We start from the raw sequence: 22,078 nt of genomic DNA, 5'->3' as shown, positions 1-22,078 counted from the left end.
AATTTTTCCAAGTGAAACAGCACCGGRACTCTCTCTAACCATACTGAGCCATGAATTCCTTATGACTTTGACTGTGCACTCTTGAAAGTAAAGTTGGTAATGAGGACTCAAATCCTCTGAAGAATGGAAAGACCCAAGTGCTATATCCTGTATGGGATATATGCAACTGTAGCACAGTAATTTTCTTCTTATGTCTTGAAATAAATAACTACACCTTYCAACAAGCAGGCAGACACCCAGTCCAGGGCATTCCAATGAAATAGCAGTGTGCTCTTCCATCCCTGACAGTCTCCTGGAGAGGAATGATTTTGAGTATACAGGGCTATTCTTATCTTCTGCTATTGGCTACTTGAGGCTCAAAGTGATGGCTGTCATAGATCCAGCTCCTGGTGTTGAATTTTGCCTCTGTGAGAATGCACATAATGTGCAGGTGCAGATAGCACTGTATTAAGATAGTTTGTGAATTTAGTCACAGATCCTTTTATTTTCCTCTCTGGGTGTACTACACACTGTTACGGGGAAATGAGCGCTTGCAATTGTCTGTGACAAAGTTTTACAGTTAGGGAGATGTTTTGTTATGGGCCATGTATAGCACTAACTACACTTTCAGCACGACTAAAATAAGATAAAAGAACCTAAAGGCTYACAGAAAATTAATCAAAAGCATACCCCAATGGTTTAGGCGCAGTGTTTCCATAGCTGGTTGGAGCTGAAGCCATCTTAGTGAAAGCCCTGTGAAAGCAGGGATAGAAATCAAATACTTATCTCATGGCACATACTGCTGTACAAACTTCCACTCCAGTCATCTAAAAGTGAAAAAACTTCTACATGAAGTAACTATTTATTATATGCATCCCTCTGGTCTACAAATAAACTAGGAATTCGATTTTATACATAAAAAACAAAGATTTCAATTGGATACCACATAAAACTCGAATAACTGATATGCAACATGACCTCTTGGTACAAACMAAAAAAACTTTGGAGTTTGAACCAGCACACCCTTTCATTTAATTCAGTAGGTTGTCTGTGTCCTGGATCATTAAGGCCACCATTACATGTCATGTTCTATAGTGTTCTGGCACTCCTTGTGTTTAGTTTTAGAAAAGATTTACATGTATTACCATAGCAATGACAGTAAAACTTGCACCAAATGAATGTTTAAGGATAATTTACATAATTCCAGAATACAATGCTGGCTTCTGTAAAATTACCCAGTTAGCCTCATATAGGAGTAACAAGAAATTACTTACTTCCATTGTTTTATGTAGCTCAAAGGAGCAAGATTACAACCTGCATCCGTCAATGCTTTTTTATACTGCTCCAAATCAATCTGAAATCATGAAGTGGAGAATKACAAAGGGTTGAAGCTACTCTTGACTCCACGTGGAAAGACAAGATATCTAAATACTAAATAAGCAGTGCAAAGTCACAGCATTAAGTGAAGTTAAAAAGTAATTACGAGTTTTAATCCTATTTCCTACCAGGTACAGAAATATAACTTGAAATAAAATTTGCCATKAGCAAATCTCATTAAACTTAACCATGTTTGGGGAACTAAATTCTGTGCACTTTCAGATATCGGAACAATCTTTTATATTAGCATCTTTAAAAAGAAACCTAGCAGAATGCTAGTTTCTCTAGAATGTCAAAACAGTAGATAACAAACAGAGGAACTAATACATAGTTTTACTAATATTTTCTATTTCCCTAACCAAACATTTTTTCCGTTAGATAATATTTCTATGGAGTAAGRATTTTCCTTGAAATTAATCACCCTAAATTCAAAAGAAATATGAAGAAATAGTTTCCTGAATTATTCTCCTTTATTCACCTGCTAGTCAACTGACTCAMTTAATCTTGAATATATGAAGATAGAGTGAAATGAGTCATATTTACCGTTTGCTTTACCTGCTCCTATTGAGCAGTGAGCAGAATARTAGAAAGCATGCTAAGATGTGTCTTGCAGTAACTCTGACCTAAATATTTCACAATATAATATTCCTTCTTACTGGTCATTCGTATCCTTTGAAATGGTAGCTAAAGATTTGTGAGCAAATTTCCTTGTAATATGACAAAATGAATTAAAAGTTTTAATATTGTAAAGCACATAGGTACCTCTGAAGGTGCCTGAGCTGAGCTTATATAATAGATGAGAAATAATCGCATTTTGTCTTCTGGAGTTCCCGCTGCAGTAAAAAAAAAATATAATTAAAAACTACAATTATAATTATGTTGCTACATTAATTACTCTTCAGCAGCTATATATATGTACATGCAGACCTTTAGTTATGACAATAAATGTTACCTATATCCATGGCCTTCTTCAATAATGTAAAGTGTAAAATGCTAGAAAGACATATAGCAATTTTATTAAGAGTTGGGTTAGATGTGCTCATTCTTTCTGAAAGTTTTGCATTTTCTCCTTTTGTTTGTAGTAAATATTATTATTCACGTAACATACTAAAGCAGAGAAATTATGACTTATTTTACTTGGAGATTGCAAGCATTATTGATATGCAATCAGAATTTATCTCTCCTGATCAAAAGGCTGATGTAGTCATTACTTAGACTATAAGCTACTACAGCAGATTTTGAACACAATCTTTTTTTTTTTACTTTCTAGAAGAAATCACTGTTTGCAAAGACAATAGTTTCAAATGTTTCCAAAAGTACAACTTCTCAAAASAAAACACTTCAAATAAAATTCATTATAAAAGCCCGGTACTTTTAGTACAATATTTTATAAGAATGCACTTTCTTGTACTTGTGGGTAAGAAAATGACCTTTTTTTCTGTTTTTCTTCTTCTGTTTTGTTTGTTTTGGGTATTTTTCCCCTACTACGGAATGTGGATCATGTCAGCATGAGACCATCTGATCTAATCTACAACTTTGATTTAGAAGTGAGCATATATTTAGTTTGGCAGAAGTTAAGAGTAAGCATTGTCATAATGAACATTTATGACTTGGTACAGTCTTCTCCGGAAAATAGGTTTTACTAACCTTTTCCAAATACCAGTAAGTCAGAAGATCAAGAACTGAAGAAACTTTGTATTATCTAAACCAAAAACCATCTTTCAAGGTACAGATCCACCTGGAATTCACTTGGGCAAAAAAAAGCTGTGATAAACAGCTGTAAGACTMAGGTCAATCTCATGTCAAATATTCACTACTTTTTTCTAGACTTCWGTCTGTGACAGCACGGAGAGGCAAACTGCTAAACATTCTGAAGAAAACTCAACTTGGCAAACCTAGAACAGACCAATTTTAGTTTCTTTTGAAAAACCAGCAGGCAGCCTTTAGCTCCCATTTTATCACTACTCCAGGTTACAGTGATACCCACTAAACTGGGAGGCAGCTTATAGTCTTGAGTGGTAGATTAGTACAACACAGTAACCAATTGGAGGCTGAAGCCTGAAGCTGTTAAGTGGTCACATCAAAGTGCTTTCATAAAGAGCTCTGCAGATCTCATTGTCCACAAGACAAATATCCCTACACATAATGCCAGTAAATAGTTCACCAGTGGAAGCACTAGAAGACTTGATGTATTATTCCTTCAAAATGTTTTCTGCTGATATTTCTCAGTGAATCGCACAATATGGCGCTGGACAGTTTTACAAGGCAGCATGCCTGGAAATAATCACTGTAATTTAACTTAAATTTKTTTTTAATATAAACTTATACCTTAGGCAATGCATATAAAATGCTAACATACTACTGTGAAAACCTGAATACTTAGCTTATGAAGAAAAACTCTAGCTTGTAAATCTAATCTTTCTCTTGTAGAACCTTGCTAATAGGAATGTTGATATGATACATCAGGCTTGGAAAACAATTTGCTTTACACTGCAATCTAAAAAGGCACAGAAAATGTGGATTCAGGTAATAAGTAATTGATCCAGTAGGACATACAAGCAAGCAGAAAAATTTGTTTTCATACCTAAGTTTATGCAAATATAAAAGCTGAAATCAAAATTGTACWTGGAATATTAATTCTGAACATGTAAAACGAATCGTTTGTATTGATGCTTAATAAAAATACAGCTTATACATATTCTTATTAGCTTTATATAAAAATGAGTGTATATACTGAGTTAGAGATTGATGCCTGACATTAGATTTTCTGAAAATTTATCAGTTTCTAGACTTGACCCACTATGAGATCTTTCAAATTTTAGCTCAAATTTCTACCAACTGTGCACTGTTTCTTCTACTTTTGATTATATAGCATGGACACTATTAAAAGATTTTTGTAAAAAGMCAGCAGCATGTATATATACTCATTCTATAAATATGATTCATTATACCAACTCCAAGCAAGCATTAAGCCCAGTATGTGGCTATAAGACTACACAATAATCATGCAGTAACAAAACATTTTCTTAAAGAGCACACTGGGAAAAGAGCAGGAACCCTGGATCCCTAGATGCTTGAGGTTTGCCAGTATAATTGCCAGTGTGCAGACAAGTCAGAGACCATAATTTCATTTTTATAACTTTGCTCTGCATGCTATTTTGTTCCAGTCAACTGGAATCATATCACTACTGGTATCACATCATACTGAAACGTCTCAGAGGGTTTTGACACGTCAGGTTGTGAAAGATTGAAAGAAGGGTTGATGCTGCAATACYACAAGAAGCTGAGAAGTCATTTGGGTCTCAGCCTTTCACAAAAAGACCCCGGGTGACTCCTGCTAATAGAGCACCTGACTACCCCTGGTGTGCTGCACTCTGATATGCATGACCCATATCTGACACAGAAGTTGGGATGCACTGCTCTTGCTCTCAGGTGATGAAAACAGACACGCCACAGTTGAATCAATGCACACAAAGCTTCAGGTGAGTCCCAGGGAACTGGCCAATTTACATCTTGGGTCCCTTCTCTCCATCTTGTCCCATTCATCTTTTTACTCACACAAGCAGGAGCTACCTACATTATAGCCCCTTGATCTAATCAAATTCTATGAATTTTTCATTGGGTTCATGAGGTATGTATATGTTATAAAACACGCAGTACAATTTTAAAAAATTAGTATTGTTCAGACCACAGAATGCCATGTTATACTACTAAATTCTGGAAAAGCACAAAAATTAAAGTATTTTAACTTTCAAAAATAAGGAGTTAGGAAAGGATTTTTAGTGGAGCAGCAAAAGTTGCTAATATTTTAGACATTACTCAGCTGGAGTACTAAACTCTCTATACTGCTACAGAAGATCAAAAAAAAGCTATTTTTTTACAGCTTTTTCTTTACCARTCCTGAAATCCAAGCAGATACAGATTTATTGTGTATCTTAAAAAATTTTAYACCAAGTTCAGATTTAAAGAACTCACCATCTGGGTCAGAAATCATGTCTAGAAGAGACTTATCCAGAGTGGATTTGCTCATTATTTTTTCTTCATATTCAAAATACACATCCAGCTTTCGACTCTGTTTAAGAGTAAGTGTCAGGGTTAACATGTTAAAACTGTGAAAGAATATAAATTTTCTCTTTTAAAAGATATGCAGTTTTAAAGACTGTTTAAAAACCTGTATTTTTAAATAAGTTATCAGTGAAAGTAACTAATGTTTGCATTTTAATATGATTTTATTAACTCTCAGAAAAGTTATGTGTATTTAATTATCATACTAAAAGTGAAAATGCAAGTTAAGCAAGGGGTGTCTGATGTCAATATTGAACTRGAAGTGAAGCTTTGTTTTCAGTAGTGCTTTGCTACAGCTGAAAATGACATGCCATCATACACATTGCTAAGTTGTAAAAGGAAAAAATAATGGTCAAGTGAATATTATGTCAAATTTTTTCTGAACCTTCAGACTCTCAGACCACAAGAAAATTATTCAATCCAGATAAATGTGAGAAATTCCTTCATACTTCATTCCTTCATTCCTTTCCTTTGGCATCATCCCAAAGGAAAGTTAGCAACTGCCAACTTGGGCTGGTACTGAGATACTACCTCAGATCAAAGGCTTGCAATAATTCACTCACACCAAAGATGAAGAAGTTTATAATTAGATTAGCCTGCTAACACTGGAAAAGAAGTCTCTCATTATACAATGACACATCTATAATGTTGTGAAAATCCTTTTCTTGGGCGATGGCACAGGGACTACACAAAATTATTGAGGCAAAAGCTCTATGGAAGACCTCATGYGGCCATGCAAGTAATGACTGCATTGCAGCACATCCACACAAACAGACAAGCTTTGCACTTGTTGATCATGATCTTACAATCCAAAAATATAAAAATGCAGTCCAGTTCCATTACAATGCAGACTATTATGTGTGTTTGAACATTAAAATGCAGCTTCACAACAAATGTTACAGCCACTCAGCTTACAAAACCTTCATATCTGGTAACTAACTGAATCCTGATTTTTGAACACCTTCAGCTCTGACTCTGCCAGTCTCCTTTTTGAGCCAATACAATCTCCATCCCACTGCTTTGGAAGTGTGTCAGCTCCACATCATACGTTCTGTGAGATCGAATAGACACTGCCAGGGTGAGTCACCTGTGCTTTCTTGGGTTAAGGATTTGAGAAATTCTGCCTGATAATGCCCAAGCATTTAAAAGTGCTATGGTACCTTTTATCCAGTGCAGTGGTTGTAGTAATGACAGTACACAAAAATTTTTAAAGTCTTATTTCCATACATTTCTGAATTCTATCTACTAAAATTACTCCTGAGATCACAAATAAGAAAATGAATTAAAAGAAATATTTTACCACCCCTCAAAAAGAAAAAAAAAGGTACTTCTCTAGCCTAAGGATATTAGGATATTTAACCTTCTGACTACTGTAAGTTCCTCAAAAAAAAAGCTGGAGAGGAGAAAACAAAGTCAAAAAGATATGAATTACAAGAATATTTTTATATTGAAAGCATTTGGCGATCAGCTTATGATGCAGGTAGCTATCCAAAGCTTCCATCTCTCAGTCACCACTTACTGAAGTTCTTGAGAAGAGCAGTTACATGCAAAACAACAATTTAATTTAAAGCCTTTATGGATGCTTGTAATTACAGCTTATAAAGTAAATTATCATGAAGAGAGCTCAAAAATGACCCCCTGCTACTTTTAGGGGCAGAAGAATGTCTCCTGTTGATTGTCATAGTGACTATGACCACAGAGAAGTTGCATGAAATGAAAATTTTTTAAAAAAATTTAAAAAAAAAAGGTCTAGAGCTTCTTTCAAGCTGTATTTACCTTGAGGTTATGTTAGAAGAGTAGTTTAGTCTGAATAGAACAAAACTACCAGCCTTTTTCCAAGACCTTACATCAGATGCAATTTGGTATCAGATAAAMCATCTGAGACCTCAGTTCTACAGCATCTTGAAGATTATCTGTGTTTCCTTAAATCTCTCCAGAGACATAAAGAAATTACAAAGAAACAACTACAATTTTTTGAATCTTTCCATTGCATTCCCTTGCTTTTTGTATTTTTAATACATTTGTATCTTGTTATGTGAAGTTAATGCAATGTTTTTAAGTTTAAAATACTTTTCTCAGACAAAAGGTTTTCAATAAAAAAGGGATTGTCTTGAAATGTGGAAACTTGATCTTATAAAGTTAAATATATTACTGTTGAATTTGGCAAAGCCTGTATTATCTTAGCTGGTGATTTGTTCAAGAGAGATTTATTCAGGTGKCATGTAAAAATGTACAACATAAAAAGATTCACTAATTCTCTGTATTTGTTTACAGATCAACTTCTAAATAAAATTGTGCAATCCAAACATTAATTACTTTGAATTTTAAGAACAGATCCACAATCGTTAACTTACTTGGAGCACAAGCTAGGTAAAATTCTTCTCAGCCACGTGCAACTTTATGACTATTTGACCATGACTGCTGAACAAAACAGATTTACAGCAGCAAAGAAGATTCACTGCTTGCATATATGTGCTATACTTTGAGCCTAAACTGAAACATCAATGATACATGTACACTCACTCTTAAAAAATTCTGCACAACTACTTTTGAAGTGTGAACTTAGCACTCTTTGRGGAAAAAGCCCAAACTGAAAATCCTAAAACTTCAGGTCCACATTTTTTTGTATCCACTGGTTTATATTTTTCTATTTACAATAGGGACATCACAAGAAAGCAGCAATATAAAACTTCTGAGACTCTTTCTGATGTGACAAAACTAAAGAGATGGATCAATATTATAGGTGTATTCAGCTGCTTCTTCACTTGATAACAAATGAAAGTTACTACCAAAGGTCCTAATTAGGGCAATATTTTTCTTACACTAGCAAGTAGATGGACACCTAATCAACTTTCATATGGGTTACTGAATAGCCTTAAACACTACTAATTACCTTTTGACAGATATCCCAGATATGCCACTTCAATGAGACAGTTACTTCTTGAAGAGCCAACTTGTCTAAGAGGTGCTGATAAGAAGCAGATTCCCATTTAATTTAAGTAAGGGCAATTTTGCTCACTCAGTGGCAAACTCATAGACATGCCAAGAGGAAAAGCTGGGGAATAGGAGCTAAACAATCCTGTAGATTCAACAGAAAAACACAGCAAAGAAGAGGTTCTTATGGGTGCCAAACTGGCAAAGTGAAGAAAATCAATAATAATAAAAAATAATAAATAAAGATACATTTACATTTACGATTATTCCTTTTCTGCCTCCTGCTCTTGACTTTCTGCTATGACATCTTGTTGTTTCACACCAATCACATCCAAGATATCTTTCTGGCTGACATTTCAGGGACGGGATTCTCTACTGCAGTTAAAGTGCCACACTTCAGCTTTAAAAAAAAAAAAAATGTCTGTGAAAGCTTTCAGCTTACCATCTTTAGAAACAGGCTGCTTGTAAGCCAAAACTTATTATAGTAAAAATTACTGAAGTGCATGGGAAAATCAACTTGAACACTGTACTCCAAAAYGAACACAAAATTCCTTCTTTTTAAAGCAAATAAATGGAAGCAAGATTCATTAAAATCTCTTAGATGGACATTTTCGTAAAGACTTGCTGGAAGTTCTTCTATCCTCTTTACACTACCAAAGTTCTTAATTTTAGAGAGAAAAAATATGCAGAAGAGAGAAGACATTTCCTAAGAAACTATCTGAAGCCCATCCCACGGATGCTGACAGAAAACGACCAGAAATAACTCGGGAATGAGGGARGCTGGTCAGGTAATTATAGCATGCTTCTATCAAGAGGAAGAGAAACTCTGCAAGAGGACTGGAAGAGGCAGTCACAGTCAATTCCCTTTCACTGAACTGCACAAAATGGTGATAGGAAGGTCACTGTAACTGAACTCAGAAAAAGCTGTTTTTACTAGAAACTCACTGAATTATTAGTTCTGAATTACAGACAAACAGCCTGACCCATTGTGACATGTGTATTTCACAAACATGTACCATTTCTTTTCACATGGTGTAAGACAAAAACGTAACTTTTTTTTAAAATGGAGGAATTCCTTTACAAAATATGAATTTGAACATTTGAAAGGCTACTGTCAATCCTAATAAAGGAGTCATTCAAAGCATCAGACCTTGAGATCAAGCAAAAGCAGAGATACATTAATAAAATTATGTAGGTATTAGAAAAAAAAACCCCGAAACCAAACAAACACGAGTATTTAAGACACCAAATTATTCACATAAAAATCTGCCACTTAAATTCACATGTTGTAGAATTCTAGCAGGAAGTTATTTAATCTACCCTCCCTCAACTGTCATTTTAGAAAAGTAGGTGAGTACACCTTTTTAAATTAATGACTTAACATACGTCAGCAATCCAATTCATATTAGAATGACATGYAAAGATAAGCATTACTTGAAGCTCTAAAGCAGCTAGATAGGTAATTCCAACCCTAAATCTTTTGGGTCCAGTCCTTAGGTCACCAGCTTCAGCAGAGGAAGACCAATAAATGCAAGACAAGGATGCATTTGTTCTAAGCACTGACAATAAATACTTGATGGTTGGCTTCATGAAAAAATGATGCATACTTTCCATTATTTCACTAAACACTTAAGCCAAAAAACTGCCAGGACCCCTAAGTATGTGATTAATTTCTGGTTTCCTCTTGCTGTGTCTTAGAAAATGATCCAAGAGAATGTGGAAAGCAGCTGTAAACTGAACATTAAAATATGACCACAACAAAAATTCACTTAGTATATCTAAAACAGGCCTTGATGCATTCTTTGCATTGATTCTTATATTGCAGTGAAGAAAAATGCTCAAATAATTAATCTAGTAAAAAAACATAATGGATAAAGCAAATTGCACTTCCTGATCATTTTAGAAGTGAAAATATAATAACCTGAAGAGCATGGTGCCTCACTAACGCCTCATGACCTCAGCACTTGCAAAAAAAAAAAATCTGTCTTATCACAATCTGGTTTCATTATTAAATGATATATAAAACCCATTAACCAGAATCAAGGTGTCATCAGAATTTCTTTTAAAAGTACTGGCTCAGACACTGTTTTTTGGAGAGCATTTCTGAGGAATCCATTAGGTAGCATAACATCCTGCATACTAAAATTCCACAGCTCAAGATAAAAAGACACTTTTTCTAACACTGGAGGGTGAAAAGAGAGGAGAAAATGGCCAGGAGAAAGCAGTTGGAATAAACTTTACATTCATTCTGTTAAAGGGCTCTACTACAGGCAAWTTTTAACTGAAAAACACGTGTGTCTGCATTAGTTTAAGACAGTTTCCTAAATATCTGGAAATGAACTGATGCTTTCTAAATCAGAAGAAAATATGATAGASATGAACACATCAATATACTGAAGAAACTGTGTGGCCATTTGTCTCGCAATTTTTTTTTGACAGTTATACAATAAGAAGGTAAAGAAACTGATCACTTTGCAGTACCAGAATTAAGAATCATGGAGGAATGGATCACCACTCCTAGGGAGCTCCCTAATTGCAGGCKGGCTCCCTGTCAGAGCAGCAAGCCAAGGGCTAGGTCAGGGCCTATATATGGCAATTCCTTCCACCTCTAGGTAACCAAATATCTTGCTATCATCTAATGCATCTGACTCCAGCCCAGTGCCAATAGGACAAAACAGATGTTACTGCAATTTTACATTTTGCTCTGAAACCAACCATAAAATACTACTGGTCTAGGCCTGCCATTATCATGCCAGTATCTTTCTCAGAAAAGTGAATTTACAGACATCAAATATCAATATTGTTGACTTCAGTATTTTTCAGTGGTATTAATGTACAGCTGTTAAATGGACAGATATGAAAATYGACATGCCTAATAGTGCAAAAGTCCTTAAACTAGCCCCTACAGTAATGAGCCAAGCATAGACACTTGTATCTCTTCTCCAACTTCACAAATGTGTAAAATTAATTTACTCATTACATTTCAGAATGAACCCTTTGTTGATATATAATACTTCTAAAAGTTCAGTAGCAATAATAACTGAAGACAGAATCTTGCATCCTTTACAAATGTTAAAGCTAGGCTCAGCTTCAAAACACATTGCCTTCCATGAATTTTAAGTAGTTTAGGGTAAAACTTTTTAAGTATTGATTTTCAGTGAGACTTGGTATTTGAACCATTTTCCAAAACTGAAAAGAATGTCAGTCTTTCTAAAAGTCTCATCTACCATTTCTGTTTTCATACTGTGAACACAAATCCATTTTCCAAGTTATCCTACCAGTACCAAGGCCTTCACTTCAAACTAAACTCTCTGCAAGATCTCAGACACAAGAGCAGYAGACTTAAAACAGAAAAGAGGACAAACACCCTTCTGAAGTGCTTAAATTATGCACAAGACATCTAACATAGACCCTGCTGGAAAGACCACTTCAGTAACTTGCATCATTACTGCCCCATCTCTGGGTATGAGTTTTTCGTTGGTGAGCAGCCAAGAGTACACTTCTGATAAACGTGTACACAACAGAGGACTGCTTAGACTGAAGTCATGAATTGTCATGACACACCTCTAAAATAAATGAAACATTTCCATCATAAACTTATTTTAGAAAGACTTCAATCTGTAATAACAGTTGTTGCCACCTTTAAAAAGAGTATACTAGTAAATTCTGACAAAACTCATTCTCTCTCATCTTTCAACACTGAGTAATGCTACACAGTGAATTCTAAAAGAGTATCACCATTGAGAAGGCTCACTTTCCTATCTTCACGGTCTCAAGTATATCCCTTCAGTTAAAAAGTACTACTGATAGAAAACTCGAAGTGCAGTTGTACCTTTATGTGCTCCAAAACTGCTGTTGCAACATTTGTATGAAGATCAATGAGCCTCTTCTTTTCCAGAAGTTCTGGAAGAGAGCTGAAGAAATTAAATACAAACTAACCTGCTGATTTGCACTGTTCGTTGAATTGTGTATTGTATACAGTAGGCACTAAAACATATATAGAATAACAGAACAGTCTGGGTTGGAAAGGACCTCTAAAGGCTATTAAAATAAAAAATTACAGAATTGGATTGGAACTAAAAAATGACAAGGTATAGATGTAATGATTCTCATAACCACAACAGAATAACATAACAGAAGAACATTAGTCACACGTAATATAGTAAAACAGGTTTCTACCCTGACTAGCAAAAAATATGGGTAATTCAATACTCCCATTGAAAGCGTGTGATCAACAAAAGATAYGTATGTGCACTGCTAACCTGAACAAATTATCTACTATGTTTAGTTTATTTCTGATATATACAAAAGTGTCAGCATCTATCAAGTCATACCTGTCAAAGAACATAAAATAATTATAAAATTACATTAAAYAACAGTATCTGTCAAATAAATACAGAGCCCCTGGATGCACTGGAATTTATCAAATGTGCTTCTGAATAAAACACAATTTTCTATGAGGATTTGTGATTGAAATCTTATCTTTTGTGACACGGGAAATTGAATGGTTAAGCTTACTTTATAGAAAAATTGTTAGTGTTACGATCTACATGATTTTCACTGCTGGCACTTGGGAGTCACATTTATAAAAGACGTCTCAGCACCTATACACATTCTCAACCAAAAGCACCCTGGACAGTCAGTGTTGTACTCAGCTGAATAATACACAGATGATCGGCACTTAATGACACTAACTGCATGTCCTGAAGAACCAGGAAGTTAAGTAGACATACTTTCTTTCCTTCCTTAAGCAATTATAAAATCAAAGTTACCTATGATGATTGACCATTAATGACCTTACAGCTAGAAGGTGACTAGCACTGCCTTTGTAAAGGACTGCATTTCAAAAAAACAAAAAAGAATAACCAAAACACAGGAGATCCTCAATGTTAGAACCTCCTTCTAATTGCTAAGATATCTCAAAGTTTTCTAGTAGCTGCAAAACCAGGAAAAAATAACCTTCAGAAAACGGGCAACAGAAAAGCAATGGAACCTAGCTCAACTCTTACAGCAGAAACCTGCCTAAATTGAAGATTGTAATGGTATCTGGACTTCTCAGCAAAATTCTAAAGATTAGAGTGAAAAACCAATGCCTTGACTTGAAAACCAGCATCTTGAGAAGTTACAAAAACTTGACAAAATTATGAAACTTGAAAACCTTATACGGGGAACTTGGAAATACCTGCTTGCTTTTTGGAAACTGTCTGATCACACTTCCTTTGTAATTCCAGCGAAATGCCAACGAGAGTGTACAACTTCTCAAATTCACTAAGAGATAACTAATGCAGGCATGCTGGATTTCACAGAATACTGGGCATACCACCCCATCTATGCTCATAAAAATTAATGTTTCTTCTTCCTTATGATTGCGTCTTAGTGATTAAGGCAGCAAACTATATACCTCCCCTCTTGAAGGCATCAGTGGAATCAAAAACTCACAATGAGAAAGAAGGTAAATCTCAGACTTTCAATGTCATCCATGGTGGTTAGGTCTCCARAAGTAGGAGAGTAAATTTCTCAGAGTTCTTAATGACTATAATCTTGTGAACAGATGTTACAGTAACTACATAAATCAAAATGTAATTACTCCGTGCAAAGCAAACAGGTATCAGAAGAAGTGGATTTAATTGCATTTTTTTATGAAAGAATGCAGAAATTGGGGGTTTCAGAAGAGTGCAAGCAAATCTGTGATGCACTTAGATTACTTGTCATTGCTGAAGAAACACCCCAAAGCCACACACATTGTGGAAGTCACATGTGCAAGCATTGGTTTATGACATTGCATTTAACTTTTTCAGAATTATAAAGCATTTAAACTACATTGTAGAGCWGAATAGCCTACATTTAAACATTTTTTTCAAAGAACACTGAAATTGCAAAGACAGAAAAAAKTAGAAATGGTTCACAGTTAATTGAACAGTAATGCATTATTAACTACTTACCTGACAGCTGAAGTTAGCTTGGCTGTATTATCTGAAAGCATACTTATTGCTCCTTCATCCTCCCCTTCTATACCCTGGGTTTTGAAGAAGGGTTTGAAAACAGGAATAAAAATAATCATAATAAATACAAATAGCACACTTGCAGATACAKTAGTATATTTAGAATCTATTTTCTCATATTGGTATTAATGTCTGGATTGCATTTTTCAGTTAGCATGGAAGTTATATAATTGCAACAACAATGAACAAGAAATTGAAACTTCTCATGAAATATGGTACTTTTAGCCCTACTCTTAAGATTGTATTATGCCTAAAATTCAGCATGCACCGATTCTTTTTGTCCATGAGATGAGAGAGTTAGCTAAGCACTTTTACAAGCCCTATTATGCTTTACATAAAGAACATACAGGTGATAAAACTCACCATGATACTTTTAAGTCTTTTGACTTCATCTTCTTGGGCTCTGTAAGATTCCAGTTCTTGCTGAACAGACTCTGCCACCTCTGGAAAAGGACTAATGCAATARTCTGCATTAGGCGCAGTTAAATCAACCAACTGGAATACTAGAACCATACAATGAAAACTTTTTTGGAAATACCAATATACAGATAATGCAGCAGTATCAAATCACTGAAAATAATTACATTTTACTGTAGATTTACTTAAGCTTTCTAAGATACATTCACTGCTTTCAATACTGTAATTTTGGCAAGAACAACCTTGAGCCCTGTAACAAAAACCTAACAGACAAGTATAATGGACAATGAATACTGACAATGATAATTTCTTATCTAGTGGGTTGATCCAGGCTGAATGCCACGTGATCACCAGGTGACTCTCTCACTTCTGTCCTCAGCAAGACCAGGTGGGGAGAAAGCAAGGCGGAAAAAGCCCCCCAAACTCGTGGGTCAAGACATAGGCACTTCAAAAAAGCAAAGCTTATGTGTGAAAGCAAATGATAACAGAAGGTTTCATTTTCTACTTCCCACCAGCTGACAACATCTGGCACTTCCAGAATGTAGGGCTTCAGTAGGCAGAGTGGTTGCTCCAGAACACAAACATTAAAAAATACCCCATCCTTCCTCCTCCTTTCTCTCAGCTTTCACTGCTGAACAGTGGTATGGAATGGTATGGTATGGTATGGAGTATCTCTTTGGTCAGTTTGGGTGAGCTGTCCTGGCTGTGCCCCTCCCAAGCTCTTGCCCACCCTCAGCATGCTGGAGAACGAGAATGTTGGGGGAGACAGCGCTGATGCTGTGCCAGCCCTGTGCAGTAGCAGCCAAAACACTGCTGTGTTAGCAACACCTTTCTTGTTACCAATGCAAAGCACAGCACTGYGAGGGTTGCTGTGAGGAAATGAACTCCATTTCAGCCAGACCCAATGAACCTTAAAAAAAAAGCCCCCAGACTTAGAAAATATTTTCAAATAAGCTTAAAAATAGAACTATCATATATGAAGAATACTTAGAATTCATAYTGACTAAACAAATATAAACTGTGTACCTTTAGTGCTTACCTGCCCTTATGCTTTTGCCAGAATTTATCAGATGAAGTTAAATCATAGGACTTCTTATTTTTTTTCTTAGGTCTAGCACCTGCTGGAGAACTTTCTGTTCCTGTTGATTCTTCCAAGTTAACTCTATTCAAATGGAAATCCTAAAACAAAGAAGAACCTTTTGYAAATATTTGACAGTGTAATTGTTTATTCAAGTCTTTTATAGTCAACAAAATATCTTCTAGAATATTTTCTAAAAAAAGTCAACACAGCTATTTATTAGAACTTCATAAGAAGGCAGGAAACAGTGTACTAGTTAACTAGATAATAACAACAGCAATATAAGAACTCCAAAATTACTAACAGTTACTGAACTGTTAATACTGAACCAGTTCAATACCAAACAAGACAAGAAATGTTAAGTAAAGACATTTGATTATCAGATGCAGTCTTCTGACACTGAACTTTGAATGGTTTTCTGCACAGAAAATAAGTTTTTCAGCAAAAACTGTGCTCTAACAGCTCCCCAAAACTTTKAAGTAGAAGTTTTCATGTTACAGACAAAAAACTTTTCTAAGGCTGAAATTCCCTTACATAACTACAACATATGTGTCAAAGGTGCCAAGATGCTCATAACATCAGCAAGAGAATTACACACTGTGAGGACTACTCAGCTACACCTTCACAGCCCTTTCCCTTATTTTTTAAACACTAGTAAAGCAATGAAYGCATGACAAAGCAAAACTTTGCCACAAAGCTATTTTTTCATATAACTTTTCTTCTTTTACAGATGTATGAACACAAAAACTACATTGCTTTCCTAGAGGACACTATTATGCTCACATGTCACCACACTGCTCCCTGTAGGTCTTCTAATTCTTTCCCCCATTGCCAAAGACTGCTCTGTATTTTCTACAGCTTACTTAATCTCTCTGGTTTTCAACAAAGGTTATTAACAAGTATTCCACTTGCTGACTTTGTCCTAGTTCTTTGTCAAAAACATTTGAAACTTCAAAGATGCTCTTCATTTGGCAAATAATGATAGAGTCAAATCTTCAACTATACAGATTCTGTTATGAACCTTTTGGACTAGATATTTTTCCAGAAATAAAACTTGACTTTATTATTTTCATTAAAGTAACAGAAATAGATCACTGTGAGTGAAACTGTCACATAAAGTTTTAAAATGTTTCTAGTTATTCCTTGGCAGAGATTTAAATAGTACAAATGATCCATGCCAGAACAGAAACAAAACCAAGTAGATACTCAAAGGAAACACATGCAGTAGATGAGCAGAAACCTCATCTTACAAGGCGTTTAATGTTTCACAAAAAGATAGTATTTTTCAACTATCCATATTTGATAAAAACTTGAAGAAAAAGAAATTAATTTGATTGCAAATTTAGCTGTAGTTTTYAATGGAGATCTATGTTTTGGCCATTTTATCTCACAAGTGACCTGAGTTTTCAAGTCAGATTTGGCATTTACAAGTTTTCCTAAAAGAATTCTTATTGATTAGTGTTCCTCCTTTCAACTCCCCATTTTGTCCTTATAAGGCTTTCTACCCATGCCTCCCATTTTTCTGTTTTCACTGATGAAAAGTTTTTTATTTAGAAATAGGAAAATCTTCAGGGAAGCCTATTTATGTGCAGAAATAGCACAGTTATAACCTCAATGGATGCASCACCCAACTTTGTGACTTGGTTAGCATATAGCTCAACACTGCACAGAATTCCTGGACTATTTCAACTGAGACCTTAAACAAAAAAACATTTATTGGAAAGTATAGCTTACATAATTAACATGTTGGTAACAYTTTCATGCTAACAATTTATGGCCTYCTGAAAGACTACCACAGTTTTTTCATGAGTTATGAAGTATGTGAAGAGTTTGGCAGGCTTGGCTTTAAGGTGAATAACTTGAGTGGTTTTGAAATTAAACTTTTGCCCTTGCCATGGAACCACAGATCACTTGTTTACAATTTTACTAAACAAATTCATAATCCTGGGCACTTTTAAGATGCAACATTTAACAAGTTGTTCCAGCAAAAACTAYTGAAGCCTGATGCAACAGAGATCCAATGATCCTCGAGTAAGTCTTCTAGTATTATTCTAATACCCCACCGTATTTGTAGCATTAGCTGTCCTCAGTTCCCAGTACATCTTTGATCACTCTGCACCTTGATGAACTGAAGTCTTACCCCAACTCATGCCTTAGGCCACCTAACACTACTTCAAAAAGAAACCTGTAGAAATTCAATACTTTTATCTGCAAGTCTTTAGCCAATTCAACACTTATTTGAGAAAACTCGGTGCAAACTGTGTTTTTTTCAGATATGCCTTTCCTGAAGAAATAGGCCAAAAATTGTTTATTTGTATTAAGCACCTTTAAGTTTAAGAGGAAGGGACTTGTCATAAGGAATTAATTGCATAAAACAGAATTTACAAGTGCCCTAAAACATCCCATTAATGTTGAAATATTTTCATTGTAGCAATGCAAGCTTCTGGACAACACTCTATGTATGACTATACAGTCTGTCATCCACTTTGTATAACAACACACATGTGCATATTTCATGTATGCCTCCAAAAGCCTCAATAATAAATCCAAAATAATTTACAAAGCTACATATTGAAATKATTTTCACAAATAAGTCTCAGTACAACAAAAGCCTCCAGATAACCCTTTTTTTGATTGTTTACTCCACCTACACCTATACACAAAATGCAACTCTGTGGTAAACAGAATGAGTGATCATTCAAGTACATTTCTACTACTGGTTTTATRAAATACCATAAGGAAATTGAGGCAGTTTAAGATTATCTAAATTTCCAAATTTTTTTTTAAAAAAAATCTGGTTTAGATTCCTTATAGTAGGATCGTATACTACACTGCACTGAATACCTACACCATCTTGTGGAGAAAGATGGGAAAAGGTATTTTTTAAAGTTCAAAGTAAATCCAAAATGGTTTCAAAWCACATTAAAAGTATTTCTTTTTCGAAACTGAATTGCACTTAATGTAGTTTGGATATTATGGATAGTGGAGATCATGAGCTACTGAAGAAWAAGTCAGGATTGCTGAATTAGCTATCTTCTGATGATATCAAGAATTCAACTTTTAAACTATTTTAGAAATTATTACTAAATAAACCTTCCAAGTTGTTTTTTACTAAAGCAACTTCCAAATAAAACAGACAAAACAGATTTTGGATTAAGAGAAAAACTGGTAATAAGTTTAACAACAAAATGAATGAAAAAATAGTTTTGGTAACAAAATCAGATTTATCCTTACCAGAACATCATGCACTAAAGCTTGGTATGTCCAAGTATGATGTAGAGGAGTTGCTAAATCTATGTTTCTGTCAACAAGGACTAATAGGGGCCTTTGGAAGCTGAAAAGATGACACTGTGTTAGTACTTCTTCAAACAAGGTTAAAACCAACCCCAGTAACATCCTGAGTGGTACCAGCYACCTTCCACATCATATTTCAACATAAAAGCAACACTGCCAACTGCTGAGCTCATCCAGCCTTCCCCAAAGTAACTTGGGCTAATCACTATGATAAATTCCATGAATCAGATCTTAGTCATGATGAAAAGATTATTTTATTTTGTACTAARTGAAATTATCAACATATAAATATTGAGTGGAAGTCAAAACACTGAACAGCAACTATTTTTTTTTAGGTTTTAATCAATAYATTTTTGTGTGGATACACATTTGAATTCCAAACAACTGTTTCAGTGGGTAATATTTGACCTTAATCCCCATTATGATCCTCAAATATAAAATCTCACTTCCAAGGATTTTTAATTCTATTTTCACTTTGCTTGTATATAAAGTCCATGAAATAAAGACATCATTAACTTCTGAGATACACTGTGGTAATTCTATCAATACTCAAATTTTGAGATAAAAGAATGCATTTATGCCTAAAGGTCTTAGGTCATGTCTACATGAAAAATTTATAGTGAAGACAGGAAGACTGTGAGCTGACAGAACATTACTACAACCACTTCTTCTAAGCACATCACCCCTACAAACACGCCAGTTAAAGTGCATTTGAATGGASTAAAAGCATTTAAATTCCATACTGTGGATTTCTTTGCAGTAAGTGTATTTGCTTAAACACATAGTCTTAAGAGCCTCAGTCACCTGATTCTGAAAACCAAACTGAAGACCTGAAGCCATGCAACTGGTTAAAGTTTCCAATGTTTCCTTTACTTTGCATTTTAATTTTGAGGCCAAGGATACTACACTATCAGGAAAACAAGCTATGCCTCTGAAGGAAAAGCAGTGGTTACAATTCAATTCCTGTGAAAATAAAGAAACTTTCACAACTATTCTCTCTCCTTTCAATTTCATCCCTTTTGCCAGCTTTGATGTTTTTGCACCTTTCATCCAAGTTCTGATCTTAAGATAAAGYTCTAATCTGAGATGAAAGTATGGTAACTGTTTCATAGCCAATTAGGAGATTATAAATACATCTTCTTTTCATGTACAGAGTAAGCTCCCATGACACACCTTCCTAAGGCAGCTTGTGGAGTATTCAGCTATCTGGGGGCAAGAGTATATAAGCATCCTACTGAGAACACATTATCAGCAMGCACCCATAAAGGATTCAAATAATCATGACTTAACAGACCTTAATTGTCCAAGTGGCAGTCCTTAAGCAATCCTCCTCTGGTCAAGATAGGGAGCAGCTGAGAAACACTTGCTTTTGACATAACTCAAATGGTTACAGTGTTCACAAGTGAGAAAATGGGTCTTCCTTTCTTTTAAAGGACTAAGAATTGCCAACAGGTATGTTCAGACATCCAACTGCATTTCATAGTCCCGTAAACAGAGTGCATTTGGGAAATTCAGCTCTTGCTGGGTTTAGAGTGAACTAAATTAACTGATTCATAACGTAATTTTTGACTTACTGTCCTAGGACTGTACACCTACCAGGTATAAAAGTTTTAAACGGGTTATGYTATGAGATTGGAAAACTCCCTTGAGAGTAAATAAATCCTTTAACATAGAATTTGAACCAAATTCTGGTAAATACAGCTTTCAGTACAGCAACGACTTACTCAGATAACTGAAATATGAAAAATAAAATAACTAACACAATACCTGAACTGGCCAGCTCCAAGTGTGTCACCTGTAAAAAGACTGTTTCTGGCATCTCTTAGATTCTCTCTGAGCTTCTTATCCAATTTCTGAGGAGGGGAAAAACAAAACCACTTTTAACAAAGCAATSGTTTTCTAACCTCATTACATAATCAACATTAAAATATTAATTGTGCTGTTTTTGTAGTTTATAAATGTCTCTGCTGCAGGAAGACKAGGTTCAGTGCCCATGGGAAAGAAAGAAATCTTGTTTCTATTTTCTCCCTGCAGCATTTATACCTATGTCCAGGACTACACTGAAGTGTCTATTAATCTCCTTCGAGGCAAGGAGCRCCCTTTCCCTAAACATGCAAGCAGCAAATTCCAGTAGGAGGCATCAAGAGGCAATCACAGCAGAAGCAGCAAACTGGGCTGTCAGACACTGCCAAACAAGTGTTCAATAAAAATGAGATCCTCAATATGAGTGCATGCACACTGCATGCTTAGGTTTAACCAGTACTATTGTTTCACTAACAAGATGTGAAGAAGATGAACTGCAGTGAATCCTAATGAAGACTGTTCTGTAAAGTTTCTCAATTGTGATTTAGTTTGGTCATTTCACCCCTATCTGATGATCAAGTTCAACTGATCAAGATCAGTTTAATCTGATATAGTGAAAATTTCTTGTACTTACAGGGTTTCTTGGTAAGATAGATAAAAATTTCTTATTGAGGCAACAGAGAAGCACAGGCCAGACAGCACAGTTTAAAACTGTGTAGATGAATCTTAATTATMATGGCTACCAGAAAACGTTTGATAAACTCTAGATCAGGAATAATTATTTATGTTTAAGTTTCTCATCATCTGATTCAATTTCTACAGAAGAGTTCCATGGAACTGAAATCGGAAAGGAAAATAGATGCCTCTCTTTTTCAGTTTCACTTCCTTCATAGGGAAAAGGATACAATGACACTAGCTCTCTGCCTAGTACTGAGAAAAGTAAATGTGATGTTTGGAAAGTTTCAAAACAGTGATAGATGTTTAGAAAAACAGTTCTTACCACTGCCACCATTTCAGCTGCAGTTCCTCTGGAGCATCTGATTATAGGAATAGCGCCTAATAAAAGATACATTGACTTCTACGTGCATTGTAATTTTCAGATTATAAATTACTTTTCATAAACAATTTT

The 22,078-nt window shown here is 35.1% G+C and overlaps 1 protein-coding gene across 1 annotated transcript in view; it reads right to left on the bottom strand.

Moving 5' to 3' along the window:
• Positions 1–22,078, bottom strand: part of SCFD1 (sec1 family domain containing 1) — a 51,031-nt gene that overhangs the window by 15,509 nt on the left and 13,444 nt on the right. Inside the window, exons 8-18 of the mRNA XM_057376434.1 lie at positions 21,950–22,005; positions 20,914–20,999; positions 19,087–19,186; positions 15,814–15,953; positions 14,721–14,811; positions 14,298–14,371; positions 12,188–12,269; positions 5,332–5,428; positions 2,119–2,189; positions 1,254–1,333; positions 670–732 (exon numbers count right to left, since the gene is read on the bottom strand). Of these exons, the coding sequence (XP_057232417.1) occupies positions 670–732; positions 1,254–1,333; positions 2,119–2,189; positions 5,332–5,428; positions 12,188–12,269; positions 14,298–14,371; positions 14,721–14,811; positions 15,814–15,953; positions 19,087–19,186; positions 20,914–20,999; positions 21,950–22,005 (940 nt within the window). The remainder of the gene's footprint in view (positions 1–669; positions 733–1,253; positions 1,334–2,118; positions 2,190–5,331; positions 5,429–12,187; positions 12,270–14,297; positions 14,372–14,720; positions 14,812–15,813; positions 15,954–19,086; positions 19,187–20,913; positions 21,000–21,949; positions 22,006–22,078) is intronic.

The sequence above is a fragment of the Malurus melanocephalus genome, unplaced genomic scaffold (genome assembly GCF_030028575.1).
Source record: "Malurus melanocephalus ecotype Western Australia unplaced genomic scaffold, MMel_1.1 scaffold_0, whole genome shotgun sequence".
NCBI classification, from domain to species: domain Eukaryota; kingdom Metazoa; phylum Chordata; class Aves; order Passeriformes; family Maluridae; genus Malurus; species Malurus melanocephalus.
Note: the sequence above shows the minus strand (reverse complement) of the source record. Positions and strands in the feature narration are given on the sequence as shown.